Here is a 15,452-nt window from a genome sequence, read left to right as displayed (position 1 = left end):
GAGGACCAAGCTAGCTCGCAATAAACACCTCTTTGCTGTTTACATCCATCTTGGGTCTCTGGTGGTCTTTTGGGGGGTCCCGAATTCGAGCATAACAAGTTCAGGCACCAGCTGCCCGGGGGGAAGAGAATTATGAGTGCAAGCTGATAATTATAATCAGGCTATTAGTCTTTGACCTTGGTTCTATGTGATTTGAAGAAACTTTCTCACAGAAAACCCCTTTGATGTTAAAAAACCTATATAATAAACCTGCTGAGCTGGCTCTGGGTCACTGTCTCTACCACAGTGTACTGCCCACTGGGCCCAGCTTTTTCTCTTTGTATGTGTTTGTCTTTTCTAATCTCTCATCGCCCCTCACCCAGTTTTCTGAATTAATGGTCGTATAGTCATGGCAGGATATATGTAATTTGCTTTTCATCTTTACAGGAGAAAAGAGTTTGCCTTGAGTCTCAGAAAAGATTTTAAACTTGAACTTTTGGGTAAAGCTGGAATTGTTGAGACTATGAGGACTCTTTTTTTTAGGGGGGGTGGTACTAAGGATTGAACTCAGGGGCACTCGACCACTGAGCCACGTCCCCAGCCATTTTTTATATTTATTTAGAGACAGGATCTCATTGAGTTGCTTAGCGTCTTGCCGTTGCTGAGGCTGGCTTTGAACTTGCGATCCAAGACTATGAGGACTTTTGAAAATGCATTACATGTATTTTGCATTGTGAAATGGGCATGAGTTTTTGGGGGCAGGGGTAGAATATTAAGGCATCTTCCAAAAGCTCATGTATGAGACAATACAAGAAAGTTCACTGGTGAAATGATTAGGTCAGGAAAGCCTTAACCTAATCAGTGGATTGATCCTTTGATATGGATTGACTGAGTGGTGACTGCAGGCAGGAAGCTGTGGCTGGAAGAAGTAGGTCACTGGGGCTGGGGCTGGGGCTGGGGTGGAGGCTCAGCAGTAGCGCAATTGCCTGGCATGTGTGAGGCACTGGGTTTGATTCTCAGCACCACTTAAAAAAAAAAGAAAATTTGATTAAAAAAAAAAAAGGGGGGCTGGGGATGTGGCTTAAGCGGTAGCACGCTCGCCTGGCATGTGTGCGGCCCGGGTTCGATCCTCAGCACCACATACCAACAAAGATGTTGTGTCTGCCGAGAACTGAAAAATAAATATTAAAAATTCTCTCTAAAAAAAAAAAAAAAAAAAAAAGAAGTAGGTCACTAGGGGGCATGGCTCTGGGGTACACATTTTGTCCCTGGGGAGCAGAGCTCTCTATTTCCTGGTTGTTGAAACTGGATCTTCAGCCTCCACTGCTGTCATGTCGCAAGATCTATGCTGAACAGGTATTGGAAAAGCGTTCAGGCAGTTGGTTCAGCCTTCAATGTTCGGATTGGTTAACCTGCGTCTCTAGTCTTCACTCAGGTCTGCCTTGTCTCTCTTTCCACCACTCTGGGACAAAGGCGGTGGCTGGAATGTTTGGAGTGCTCCTGTAAGTAATGGCCTTTCATTCACAGAAGGCTTTATTACTGCAGCTTGCTTTATTACTTATCTAGCCCATCTTTTTCGGTGTCCTGGGCTGCTGTCCTCGTCCACGCCCTTCCACTGTGAGGAACTGTATCACCTTGAGCCCAGAGGTATGAAATCCGCGTACCCTGAACAGAACCTCTGAAACCATGAGCCAAATAAAAAATTCCTCCTCTAAGAGTAAATAAAATAAAAATAAGTAAATAAATCACTGATTTTGGTGGTCATTGAGCTGGGCAGTACGTGATTAGGTTCCCAACAGCTGTTTTGTGGGTCACACTTCTGACATGCGGGTCATGATCATAGTTGCCTAGGGACTACTTTTCAGGGACTTGAGGGCTGCTTTTGTTGAAAACACTGATTCTTGGGCCTGCACGTCTGATGGGTGGAGTTTTTAATATATTTATAGAAAGTTATCTGTTATGTTAGGTTAAGGTTGCTGCCTTAACTTCTGGAGTAGGTTCTCCTGGCCCTGCGTGTGGGCATGTGGGTTGCCTGTTGGAGCAGGTGTGTTTTCTACCCAATCCTTCTGTGCTCTTTCAGCAGCCATAGCAGCCTGAACAGCCCAAGTCCCTCAGCCCCTTCACAAGGACTAGTCTAGTCACGAGGCCTGCATGTTTGCACAGGAGATGGCACCAGCTACAATAGTAAAAGTTGCCCATGACCACCTGGTGGTCTGACTTTCACTCAGGAGAAACATCATTTGGAACTGTGCCTCTGACCGCTGGAAGTTCCTAGATTCTAGCCCACCCCAGCAAATCAATAAAAGCCTGCAGCTCCCTTTGTTTGGAGAGCAGCCTGGGCCTTAATCAGTGCTGTCTCCCCTCAGCTGAAGCCCCAGTTACCCACTGTGGCTGAAGGCCCAATTCAAGCCTTGTCTGTATATCTTGTGCTCATTTGACTCAATTTCATTTCTTCTGTCACCAGGTAAAAAGTTCCCATCTCAAGTATCAAAAACATCCTTTTTCATGGCTAAGACAGCTGGTCCCCTGGAATATCCATGTGCTTATCCCCATTGCCTAGCCTTACTCATGGCTGGCTTGGGTCCTGTGACTGCCTCGGGACAGTGGGCTGTATTGGAAGTGATGTCTGCCAATTTGGGGAGTAAGTCCAATGGGAGTTGGTGTGCCTGCTCCACGGCTCTCTCTTCCTGCTAAGTATGAACTAGGTAAACTTAGCCTGAGGAAGTATGGTGGCCACACATCCCAGCAATGTAATTACAAAATACAGGAGGGTGACCAGACCCTCCTCGGAATCTATGACACAAATGGACTTTTATTATGCTCAGCCGTGGGGATTTCGGTTTTTTTATCGAGGCAGTTAATGCTCATGGTCCTGATGAGTGCAATACTGCCAGTCTTCCCACTTTATAAAAACTAAGTCTGTTGCTCATGGCCACATAGCTCTTGAGTAGGCAGAGAGGGAACTCAAACCCAAACCTGATGTGCACAGCTGATTTTTAGAAACCCTACTTCCTGAATTGCTTGATAGGCTGTCCTTAGGCACTGCTATCCCATGGGAAATCTTGTGAGAACATCCATCAGGGATGGGGCCAGATGTGCAGTAGGAGCATTTGGAACGCCTGGCCAGCCTAGTGTGAACTCCTGTCATCCTGGGCTGCATGGGCAGCTCTATCACTCTGGTTTCTATTCTGCCAGTGGTGACTATTTTTTTTTTCTCCTGCTTTGGTGCTGGGGATTGAACCCAGGGCCTGTGTGCATGTTAGGCAAGCACTCTACCAACCACCCCTATTTTTTTGGGGGGGGGTGCTGTACTGGGGATTGAACCAGGGGCACCGCAGAGCCACATCCCCAGTCCTATTTTGTTTTTTATTTAGAGACAGAGTCTCACTGACTTGCTTAGCACCTCGCTGTTGTTGAGGCTGGCTTTGAACTCTCTAAGAGTTCCTGCCTCAGCCTCCCAAGTTTCTGGGATTACAGGTGTATGCAACGGTGCCCTGCTGGCCCCTATTCTTGATAATAAACATGCAATGAAGAAGGCATACTACCTTGCTAGGCAGAGATTTACAACTGGGGACTGGAATTCTCATTCTGCACATTGACATACAAGGGAGAGATTTTGCTGTGAAAGTTGTCAGAATAAAAGATTAATGTGGACTGAGGTTGTGGCTCAGCAGTGGGTGGAGTGTGCTCACCTGGGTTCGATCCTCAGCACCAAATAAAAATAAATAAATAAAATAAAGGTATTGTGTCCAACTACAACTAAAAAAAAAAGATTAATGCCAACATTTAAATAACAAAACGTAGAAACTAAAGAGTAGTGATGGGGCGGGGGTTGTGACTCAGCGGTAGAGTGCTTGCCTGGCATGTGTGAGGCCCTGGGTTCGGTCTTCAACACCACATGAAAATAAATAAAAAAGGTATTATGTCCAACCACAGTTAAAAAAATAAATAAATATTTTAAAAAAAGAGTAGTGATGTGTCGTGACCCCTTGCCCGCAAGGAAGACGCAACTCGGGAATCTTCTTTCAGCGGTTTATTCAGGCCCTTGATATTTCTTCTACTAATCCCTCGGATGCCCCTCCCAGCCTTAATATAGCATCTCAAGCCCCAATGCGAAGCTGCCACGCGGAACTTTCTCATAGGGTGCTGAAAAACCATGCGCCAACTCTCCCAAATAAGGAGTTGTTTGTCACATACCACAGCGGAGCCAGCGCCATCTTGTAATGGCGACCATAATCTGCATAAGCGGCAGAGGCGGCTCACCACAGTGATGGAGTAGGGATACATGGCTGAGTGGTAGAGAGCTTTCCTAGCAAGTGCTAGGCCCTGGGCTAAATCCCTAGGTACCACAAATCAAAATAAAACAAAACAAAGAATAGTGATATCTGCCAGGCGTGATGGCATGTCCCTGTATCTCAGCAACTCAGGAGGCTGAAGCAGGGGGATCACTAGAGCCCAGGAATTTGAGACTATTTTGGCAACATAGTGACACACTATCTCAAAAAAGAGAAAGAAGGAAAAGAAAAAAGCAGAGATGGTGAATGAGCATGGAAAATGGTGAATGAGCATGGAAAGCAGTACGGAGATTCCTCAGAAAACTGGGAATGGAACCACTATTTGACCCAGCTATTCCACTCCTCAATTTATACCCAAAGAACTTAAAAGCAGCATACTACAATGATGCAGCTAGTCAATGTTTATAGCAGCTCAATTCACAATAGCTAAAGTATGGAACTAACCTAGATGGCCTTCAACAGATGAATGGAGAAAGAAAATGTGGTACATATACACAAAGGAATATTACTCAGCCTTAAAGAATGAAATTACAGCATTTGCAGGTAAATGGATGGAGCTGGAGAATACCATGCTAAGTGAAATAAGCTAAAACCAAAGGTTGAATTTTTCTCTTATTGATAAGAGGATGCTAATCCATAATGGGGATGGGATGAGGAAGAATGAAGGAACTTTAGATTGTGCAGAGGGGAATGAGGGGAGTGGGTATAGGGATGGGAAGGACAGTGGAATGAGACAGACATTATTACCCTATATACATGTATGATTACACTACCTGGTGTGACTCTGCATCATGTTCAGCCAGAGGAAGGAGAAATTGTGCTCCATTTGTGTACAATGTGTCAAAATGCATTCTATTGTCATATATAACTAATTAGAACAAATTTTTTAAAAAGGTTTTAAAAAAAGGGGGACTATTATATAATTTGAATAAAAAGTTGTATTGGGGATGTTACCCAAGTTACCCACTAGGTGGATTAAAGGATTCTGTCAAGTAATCCACTAGGTGGATTAAAGGATTCCGAAAATTCATTTATTTTATTTTTAGGGGCAGAACTGGAATTGAACCCAGGGGTGCTTTACCACTAAGAAACACCTCCAGCCCTTTTTATTTTTAGGCAGGGTCTTGCTAAGTTGCCCACACTGGCTTTAAACTTGAGATCCTCACGCCTCAGCCTCCTGAGTTGTGATTGTGAAATTCTGACATCATTATCATATCAATGGAAAAAATAGCCATAAACAAGGAAAAATTTAGGAGGGGCAAAGCTATTATTATGCTAGGGCATCTAGTTCTGATGTCAACTCCTCATCTTGGTTTGTACTTCAAATGCCTCTGGTTATGGTTTGGTCCACTTTGTGGACGAGGCTTGTCCTCTTGAAACGGACATTTAGTTGTTCAGTTTATAGGACTTTTTTTGGTACTGGAAAATGAACCTAGGAGCATGTACCACTGAACCACATCTCCAGTCCTTTTTATTTTGAGACAGGGTTTTGCTAACTTGCCAAGGTTGGCCTCAAACTTTGAAATCCTCCTTCCGTGGCCTCCTGTCACTGGGATTATAGATGTGCATCATTGGGTGTGGCTTAGTTTATAGGATGTTAGGAAAAGAGAAGTTTGAATTTTTGACTGGAGAGTTACAGCCAGATATTAGAGGAAACATTTGGCTTGATGATTGACATGAGTGTGGCAACAAAGTGACTCACCAAATAGTGAAAAAAAAAACCCAAACCAAAACAAACAAACAAAAAAAACTGGCAAAAGTGAAATTTTTGTTCCAGACTGACTAAACTGTTCCAGCATGTGATGAAGACAATACATCAAAGTTTAGCTGTTTGGACAAAATACAAAGTTTAAGTGTCATAGATTTGAGCCAGTTGTAAAGGTTCTAAGGAAATTACAAAAGGTTTATAAAAGGAATACTGTATATAATCAAAATGGCTAAATTTTAGAAGAGGATAATTTTTTTCCAAAATTGAACATTAATATACTGATACAAAACAGGCCTGTAATGTCAGGGACTTGGGAGGCTGAGACAGGAGGACTGCAAGTTCAAGTGATGTCATTCCTCACTCCCAGCTTCTTCCCAACCCAGGGGTCACTCCAGGAGAACTAGGCTGCGCAAAATAACCACACAAGAGACACAAATACCTTTTTCTTTGGGGGTGCTGTGATAGCTCCTCCCACCTTAAGGGGAGCGAGGGAGGGAGGGAGGGAGAGGGAGAGGGAGAGGGAGAGGGAGAGAGAGAGAGAGAGGGGGGGGGGGCACACACATGCTGACCCCTTTTAATTGAGAAGCTATTCAAATAAGGCAAGGGGTCAGGTTTCAGGGGGCTGAGTCTAGCTTCATGATGTCTGCTGTCAGCAAGCTGACTGACATCTAGGAAGGCCATACCCAAGGGCACAGTAAGGGGACACACACAAAGCATTTCCATGAAACAGGGCAAGGGATTACATTACAAAGGAACAGATGAGCATAGCTCTACCCATGGGGCTGTAGGAAGGCACCCCCATCCACAAAGACACAGTCAGGGGAAACCTAGAAGAGAGGGGCTGTCTAGCAGCATGGGTGCCTGAGGCTACATCGCCCAGCAGGGGAGTTAACTCAGTCACTTCCGAGGCTGGTCTCCCACATGCTGAGCCTCAATGGGACAGTAAACTAATTCCTCACAGAATGCTCTTGAGCATTAGAGACAATAGGTGTAAGGCTGTTAAAACCCAAGGCAGGCTCTCTCCCCCAAGTAGGAACAAAGATTAGAGGGAGAAAGAATTGGTATACAGACTGATGCCAAGATTGCTCATGTTTATTAGCAAATGGAATACACATGCGGATACTCAGGATCACAGGGACATTTTAGGAACCTTAGAATCGGGAATACCCCCTCCTCCCTGACTCCCTCTTCTCTGAGCTCCCTCCTTACTTCATTTGGGATCTTCAGCAAAGGGCTTCTAGCATTTTCTCACTGGAAACTTAGTGTTGCACTGGCTGGGCTCTTGCTGTTTCTCAAGTCCAAATCCACCTGTCCCTGTGGGTCTTGGACCTGAGGCTGAGCCTCAGCTCAGTCATTCACGTCCAGACCAAATTCTGGATACAACTCTTTGCTGGTGACACCTCGGATCACGGCTGAAATGGAGGAAAAATGAATGAGTGTCCAGTAGGGAGAGGCAGAAGGAAGTAAGCCAAACCCCAGGCTAGCATCACTGGCCTGACCCACACAGGACAGCACTCCTGGCTTCTAGCTAGTGGCAAGAAGCCTCACTTACGCCTCACCCAGTGGCAAAGGTAAAAGCTTCTCCTTCTAGGCCTCTCCCTATGGGCCCTGCCTGGCCCTACCATACTAACAGCTCACACTTGAGCCTTCCACGCATCAGATACCGTGTTCAGAACTTGCGCTGTGAGCACCTGACTCCCTGGACACTCACCTCATTCCACAGAGTGAAATGAAGCTCCCCAGAATCCTTCACCACACAGAACAGCTAAAGTCCTTGCCTGAACTATAAACGGAAGCCAGGCAGTGATGTGCACCTGTAACCCCTGCTACTGGACAGGCAGAGGTGGGAGGTTCACTTGAACCCAGGAGTTGGAAGCCAGCCTGGGCAATAATGAGAAAACCCACCTCAAAAAAAAAAAAAAAAAAAAAAAAAAAAAGAGGGAGCTGGGATTATAGCTCAGCAGTAAAGCACTTGCTTGCACATGTGAGGCACTGGGTTCGATCCTCAGCACCACATAAAAATAAAGTATAGATATTGTGTCCATCTTTAAAAAAAAAAAAAAAAAGTCAGAGCCATGGTGAATGCCTATAATCGCAGTGGCTAGGGAGGCCGAGGCAGAAGGATCACAAGTTCAAGGCCAGCTTCAGCAAGCGAGGTCCTGAGAAACTTAGTGAGACCCTGTCTCAAAATAAAAAATAAAAAGGGCTGGAAATGTAGCTCAGAAGTTAAACACCCCTGGGTTTAATCCCTGGTACCATTAAAAAAAAAAAAAAAAAAAAGGCAGGCTTGGTGGCACATTCCTGTGATTCCAATGACTCTGGAGGATCCCACATTGAGGCCAGCCTGTGCAACTTAGTGAGACTCTGACTCAAAAAATAAAAAAGGAGGGGCTGGGGATGTGGCTCAAGCGGTAGCGCGCTCGACTGGCATGCGTGCAGCCCGGGTTCGATCCTCAGCACCACATACCAACAAAGATGTTGTGTCTGCCGAGAACTAAAAAATAAATATTAAAAATTCTCTCTCTCTCTCTCCTCTCTCACTCTCTAAAAAAAAAAAAATAAAAAAAAATAAAAATAAAAAATAAAATAAAAAAGGACTGGGGATGGAGCTCAGTGACAGAGCATTCCTGGGTTCAATTCCCAATAACTGCAAAACAAAATAAAACAAGAATTTTAGTGAAAACTGACTGCCTCTCAGACCTGCGAAAACCCAACATCTTAGCATAGCTCAGGCACCAGCGCTTGCTGGTCTGTGGCCTGTGTGAGCTGTGCCTCCTGCTGCTTCAGACTCATCTGCCCCCCACTGGGAAGGGTTCTCCTCAGGCTCCTTACATTGTCCTCACCTGCAACCACAGTCTCTCCTCAGCTCTGCTCTTAACACATTTTATCACTAATCTGCTGTGTTCCTTTACTTACCAACCATTCCGCCCCACCCTCACGACACTACAACTCAAGCCACAGGACCTTCTTACCAAAGTAAGATCTGTGCAGTGCCTGGCACAGAAGAGGTGCCCCCAAAATACTTGCTGAATAAATCAAAAAGGGGCAGGCCACTGGACCCTACAACAGCAGATCTCAAGCAGAGTTCTAAGTAGAATGCTTCCACCCACTCAGCAGCACTCTCCTCACATCCTTTCTTCTTGGGTCCCTGATCACTCGCCCTTCATCCATTTTCCTCGTTTTCTCCTGCTCTGGGATCCATTCTCCAACAAAACACAGGGGAAACGGGACTCCTCTCTGCCGAGGAAGCTTGGATGCTGTCACAACTTCCTGCACTAAGTGTAGAACTCATGCAGCAACTGGGCAGCTCTGAATGATACCCAGGCTGCTGGATGCCAGGGCTGTCCACCAGGCCAGGCCAGCTGATGGAACTGGAGGGTCTATACAAGGCCATCTGCACATTTCCTTACCTCACATCAGCCTTACTTTGGAGACACACAGGTGTGTCTGCCTTGGTTAAAACTCTCTGGATAGCAAGATTTAGTTCAAGGAGGAACAGAATACTCTTTGAAGCCACAAAGCGTTGCTCTTGCACCTCCTGCCTCTTTGGACAGACAACTGAGCCACAGATGGTATCTCTGAAGGCTCCGAAGAAGGGGGAACCTTAGTTCATGATCTTGCAGATGGGTTAAGTCCTGGTCTAAAGCACTTCAGAGAAGGCTCTGTGCTTGAGGAAAAATCCCTGGGACTCAGGTAAGAATAGTTGTATTACTGCTTTGCTGGGCGGCCAGAGGGGGCAGAGGCTGGTGAGGAGAGGGGTGGGGCATTCCAAGAGCAGGGCAGCTGAGAAGAGCAGGAGGTTGGCAAGTTTGGAGGCCCAGGAGCAAAACCCAACACTGCTAGGGGAGGGGACACATTTGGATCCCTGGTGGCTCCTCTAGAGCCTGTTGCTCACCTAGCTTTCCCAGCAGCATCTGTCCTACATCCTTGATGTCATTATACTCGTGGAGCAGGGAGATGTGTTCCTCCATTTCATCCTCACTGTAGCCTCTAGGGTGAGCAACGAGAGAAAGGGAGAGAGCACCGTGGGAAAGTTGATAAGGATCTGAGCTAGGCAGCAAGGAGGCATGTATTTAGCAAATGTTCACTATTGGACTTTTAGGTGCGAGGCACTGGGAACACAGTGATGATAGCATAGATGCTACCCTCTTGAAGCTTGTAGCTGGTAGAGGATCTGCTCTGCATGCCCTGTTCCCTAGGTAACCCTGGCCATAGCTGAGGGACTCACAGATGGGACACAAGATCCAGACAGAATCCATTAAGTGTGAAACGACATTCCATGGCTGGCTGCAGCAAGAGGCTTGGAGAACTTGGGGAAAAGCCAGCCTGCCTTAGGCACTGAAAGCCCTCCTCCCAGCCAGAATACAATCTGGGTGTAGGTGGAAGCTGAGGACAGAATGCAGCTTGAGAGAGACTAGAAGAGTGACTCTATCCTGGACAGTTTTCAATTCTCATTTCCAAGTTTTTTCCAGCCCAACCAACACTCCACCAGAGAGGCTGCTGAGGCCTCTGGTGAATCCAATGGTGCCATTCTTTTTCTTTCTCTGGTACTGGGATTGACTCAGGGGCACTTGGCCACTGAGCCACATCCCAGCCCTACTTTGTATTTTATTTAGAAACAGGGTCTCACTGAGTTGCTTAGCCCCTTGCTTTTTGCTGAGACTGGCTTTGAACTCAAGATCCTCCTGCCTCAGCCTCCCGAGCTGCTGAGATTACAGGCGTGCGCCACCACGCCCGGCTTTTTCTTTTTTTAATATTTTGTTTAGATGTTGGTGGGCCTTTATTTTTTTCATTTATATGTGATGCTGAAAATTGAACACAGTGCCTCAAATATGCTACATAGGTTCTCTACCACTGAGCTCCAGCCCTGCCATTCTTTTTTTATGCCAAGCCAGTGTGACCATATCAGTTACAGAGCAATAGTTGAAGTTTCTGTTGTTGCTGTTTTTTATGGTACTGGGTTCAAACCCAGGGCCTTGTGTACACCAGGCACTTAGCTGTGTCCCCCCAAAAGTTATCTAAACCATGCTAGGGAGCCCCAAAAGACTTACCCAGAAATTAATTGGGAGATCTCCCTTTCCAACATCCTCTTTTTCTCTTTTAGTTTCTGAATTTCATGGTGCAAGGACTCCTCACCGGTTCCTGCAGCTGGGCCAGACTTGGAAGATGGCCTCTGAGTGGCATAAAAAGTCATCAGTGGGACTGACCATTCAGAGCCTATGTGATGTCCCCCAATAGCCACCCCCCACTTTTGCTTAGTAATAGACTCCTAAGCCCCCAAATAAAACATTTCCTAGTTTCCTTTGGAATTAGAGTGACCCTATGACTAAGTTCTGCCAAATAGAACTTCATCAGAAGTGAGATATATATATATATATATATATATATATATATATATATATATATATAAAATCTGGGGAAAGTCCTTCCAGGGAGAGGGCACCTTTCTCTGGCCTTCCCTTTTCTTGCTGCCTGAAATGTGGATGTAAAGCTGGAGCTGAACAGAAATCGTGCACAATGAGGCAGAAGCCATGTTGAGGATGTGGTAGGACAGATGGAGGTTTAGGTCTCTAGTGACTCTTAAAGCCATTGTTAAGAGTTTTCTTTCACTGCTGGCCAAACCTAATCCTAGCTAAATGGCCCACCCTGGCCCCCAACATGTCTCCAGAGAATGCACTCCAGGTCTCTTTCTTAGGTTCTCTTAAGTCTGCAAATGTCACCAGATAGCATAACCCTCCATGGGGCTACAGTTCATCTTTGTCCTTTCTGTCTCTAAAGCCACAACAGCTAGTGCCTAGTATGTGGCTAATCTTTAGGAAGTGTTATGTTGGATGAACGGTCTACATGGGATACAAGAGGCAATAAAAGATTTTGTTCCTGCTCCTGGTGGTTCAGTGGCTCATAACTGGTCACTCAACAATAGTGGATATCCAGCCTGGCCCCTGTCTTCAAGGAACTTATATCCTAGGCCCAAAGAGAAAACACTCAACAATTAGGTCAATCCTCCAGACAGGATCTAATTTAAAGCTCTACTCACATGTCACTTCACCAGAAAGGCCTTCCCTGACCACTTGCCTCATTCACCTACATCACCCTGTCCTGATCTTGTATTGCATTTCAACACCTAAAGTACATTTCATAAGTATTTTCATACACCTGTTATTATGATAAACTCCATGGGGACAGTGACTTTGTTTTGTTCCCTGACAGCACTGAGTCTACAGATGTATCTGGCATATAACAGATATTCAATAAACATTTGTCAAATGAATGAGTGAATGATATGTTAATCATAAAAAGTGTCCTAAGGGAGTGTCTAACAGGACAGCAGTTTCAGACTGGATAAATAGGAACGCACAGATACTCTGTAGGCAGCTCTAAGTGTCCACAGAAAGTCAGGGTTAGAGAGTCATGCGCACTGGGGCAAGTTGGAGGCACAGGACAGAGACTTCTGAGGGAGTGTGCAGAAAAAGAACAGCAGAGAGAGAAGAGAGAAACTACTCAGAGCCAGGCACAGTGGCACATACCTATAATGGGGGTTGAGGTAGGAGACTGCAAGTTTCTTGGCAACTTAGCAAGATCCTGTCTCAAAATAACAATTACAGGGGCTGGAGATGTAGCTTCAGTGGTAGAGCACCTCTGGGTTCAATCCTTGATACGCTCCATATTATGAAAGGAGCAGCAGGAGGCAGAGGGGCAGGTTAAGGCGGCAAAGAAAAACAGAGGCAGGAGACAAAGCTGAGGGTTTGCTCAGGCTGTGGGAGGAGACTGCTGCAGTTCAAACTCATCAGCTCTGCCTGTGAGACTTTGTCTCTGGCACTCAGAGACCTCAGGTCAAAAATGGGGATGACTGGGGCTGGGGATGTGGCTCAAGCGGTAGCACGCTCGACTGGCATGCATGTGGCCCGGGTTCGATCCTCAGCACCACATACAAACAAGGATGTTGTGTCTGCTTAAAATTAAAAAAAAAAAAAAAAAAAAAAATTAAAATTCTCTCTTTAAAAAAAAAAAAGAAAAAAATGGGGATGATAAAGTATCTGCCTCAAAAGTTACTGGAAGGACTTAGGAGATATATTAGAGTAAGCTAATTGGGATAAAGTGCTCAATAAAGCCTTCTTATCCCTGCATGGTAATGCAAGCCTGAAGACCCAGTGCATGGGAGATTGAGGCAGGAGGAGGTTGTTTAACCCAAGCTGGATGCCAGCCTGAGACCCCCATGCCTAAACTTTTTTTTTTTTAAATTAAAGTCTTATTTTGTTTTGTGGTGTTGGGGATGGAATCGAGGGACTTGTGCATACTAGACAAGTGCAGTACACTGAGCTACATCTCCAGCCCCATGAATCCTTTTTTTAATTAATTAATTAATTAACTAATATAACAGGGATTGAAACCAGGGGCTCCTAACCACTGAGCCACAACCCCAGCCCCCTCCCTTTTTAAATATTTTTTAGTTGCAGTTGAACATAATACCTTTATTTCATTTATTCATTTTTATATGATGCTGAGGATTGAACCCAGGGCCTCACACACGCTAGGTGAGCGCTCTATTGCTAAGTCACAATCCCAGCCCTCCCAGGCCTTTTTATATTTTATTGCTAAATTGCTGAGCTGGCCTTGAACTTTCGGTCTTGCCTCAGCCTCCCAAGCCACTAGCACTATAAGGCATGGGCCATAGCACCCAGCGAAGGCTTGTTTTTAAAAAGGGAAAGAATGATGGGCTGAGATTGTGGCTCAGGGGTACCGGTGCTCACACGCCTGAGGCCCTGGTTTTGATCCTTAGCATACATTAAAATAAAGGGTTGTGTCCAACTTTTTTACTTTTTTTTTTTTTAAAGAGAGAGAGAGAGAAGAGAGAGAATTTTAATATTTATTTATTTATTTTTTAGTTTTTCGGTGGACACAACATCTTTGTTTGTATGTGGTGCTGAGGATCGAACCCGGGCCACGCGCATGCCAGGCGAGCGCGCTACCACTTGAGCCACATCCCCAGCCCTTTTTTACTTTTTTAAAAAAATAAATGTTTAAAAAAATAAATAAAAAGGGAAGGAATGAATTAAGAGAACAGGCAAGGCATGATTTGGAATCCAACGAGGGTTCCGGGAGGTCAAAGGCAGTCCACACTGTTTCCCTGGGAGAAAATATCATACAACCTGATGCCTTTCACAGATTGTGGTTTCCCACCCTGTCATTTGGGCTTACTGCCACTTATCCATTAGGCCTCACCTTCAGCCTCACCATTTCTGGGGAGGCTTCCTTGCACAACTAAAGTCTGGGCTTCCCTCTTCAAACCAGGCTCATACTATCCCAGAATTTTTTAGTCTGTTTCCTCCTCATCCTGTGGCTCCTGGAGGGAAAAAATTGGTTGGCAGAGCATCCCAGGTGCCCAGTTAAGGGCAGGAGCTTCATCAATGAACAAATACCAAGTCTTTCATGATCTAATTGAGAGGGGTGATGGAAACCCCATCATGGGTAATCAGAGTAAAGAAGGAGGATGAGTTTTTGAAAAAGAGACTAGAAGCTAAAAGAGTGGACCGCACGAACATCAAGAGCTTGGGGCGGGGGGATTAAAAGCGGGGCTGGGTGAAGAGAAACACCTTAGCAGAAGGACTGGAGTAAGGGAGGGGAAAAAGCAGCTGAGGCAGGAGGGGGAGGCCAGCACAGCCCTTTGAAGACTGGAGGGCAGGAGGAAGGGAAGGGACTGCGAAGTGACCTGGGATTTTTCAGCAGAAAAGATCCCGCTGGGAGAAGTCTTTGAGGAGGGCTGAGCAGCGTGGGCTGCAGTGGGATGGAGAGGAGAGTGGGGCACCGACATACTCACAGGGGATCGGAAGGCCCCGCGGGAACTTCGGTTCTGTCCGGGTTCAGTCCTAGAGAGAAGGCCGAGGGAAAAAGCTTGGTGGGACTGCGAGCCGCTTGGAAAGGAACGGGGAACCGTGGGTGTAGGAGGAGCAGCAGTTGGGAAGTAGGGGTGACCGGACCGGTGCTGCCGGGAGCTACACTCCCGGAATCAGGGCCGGGACCCTCGAGGAAGGAGGGGTTGTGGGAAAGAGTGCCAGGAGGGCTGGGTGGGGGGTGCTGAAGGGGATTTCTGAAAGTCCGAGGAGGAGCTGCAAGGAATCAGGAAAGGGACTAATGCCAGTTCCTCACCCACCTCCTGAGCCCCGGGGTCCGAGGCCCCCGGGCCGGGAGGTTCTGTGGTGCAGGAGGATCCAGGGCGAGGACTGGAGAGTGACGCCTCAGGTGCTCGGGATGAAAAGAATTCGGCGGCCGCAGCCAGAAACCGTCGCACGAAGAGCTGCGCGCGCACCCAGCGAGCGCAGCCCCCGCCCCTTCCCGGAGTGGGCGGGGACAGCGGCTGCGCGCGCACGCAGCTTTCTTTGTGACTCCACCCGCCCACCGCGGCTCGCGGTGGCCTGGCCACGCCCCTCTGCCCGTCATCTTTCTTGTTAACCAATCAGATTGGGTAATTT

The 15,452-nt window shown here is 46.4% G+C and overlaps 1 protein-coding gene across 1 annotated transcript; it reads right to left on the bottom strand.

Moving 5' to 3' along the window:
* Positions 1 to 7,053: 7,053 nt before the first annotated feature.
* Swi5 (SWI5 homologous recombination repair protein) lies at positions 7,054 to 15,435 on the bottom strand. The gene is made up of 5 exons (XM_040286389.2): positions 15,134 to 15,435; positions 14,801 to 14,849; positions 11,034 to 11,155; positions 9,878 to 9,972; positions 7,054 to 7,394 (listed from the first exon to the last, which is right to left on the bottom strand). The coding sequence occupies exons 1-5, from the start codon at positions 15,418 to 15,420 to the stop codon at positions 7,330 to 7,332; spliced, it is 618 nt and encodes a 205-aa protein (XP_040142323.2). The 5' UTR covers positions 15,421 to 15,435; the 3' UTR covers positions 7,054 to 7,329.
* Between the last annotated feature and the right edge of the window lie 17 nt (positions 15,436 to 15,452).

The sequence above is a fragment of the Ictidomys tridecemlineatus genome, chromosome 4 (assembly GCF_052094955.1).
Source record: "Ictidomys tridecemlineatus isolate mIctTri1 chromosome 4, mIctTri1.hap1, whole genome shotgun sequence".
NCBI classification, from domain to species: domain Eukaryota; kingdom Metazoa; phylum Chordata; class Mammalia; order Rodentia; family Sciuridae; genus Ictidomys; species Ictidomys tridecemlineatus.
This window is presented reverse-complemented; position numbering and strand designations above follow the sequence as displayed.

Excerpts from the sequence above, each read along its gene's own strand:
- Swi5 (XM_040286389.2), bottom strand. The coding sequence starts at position 15,420 with ATGACGGGCAGAGGGGCGTGGCCAGGCCACCGCGAGCCGCGGTGGGCG. Across the intron at positions 11,156-14,800 it reads GCGGGGCCTTCCGATCCCCT|AGGCCATCTTCCAAGTCTGG; the intron begins GTGAGTATGTCG and ends TATGCCACTCAG. Across the intron at positions 7,395-9,877 it reads GATGCTGCTGGGAAAGCTAG|CCGTGATCCGAGGTGTCACC; the intron begins GTGAGCAACAGG and ends CCTCCATTTCAG.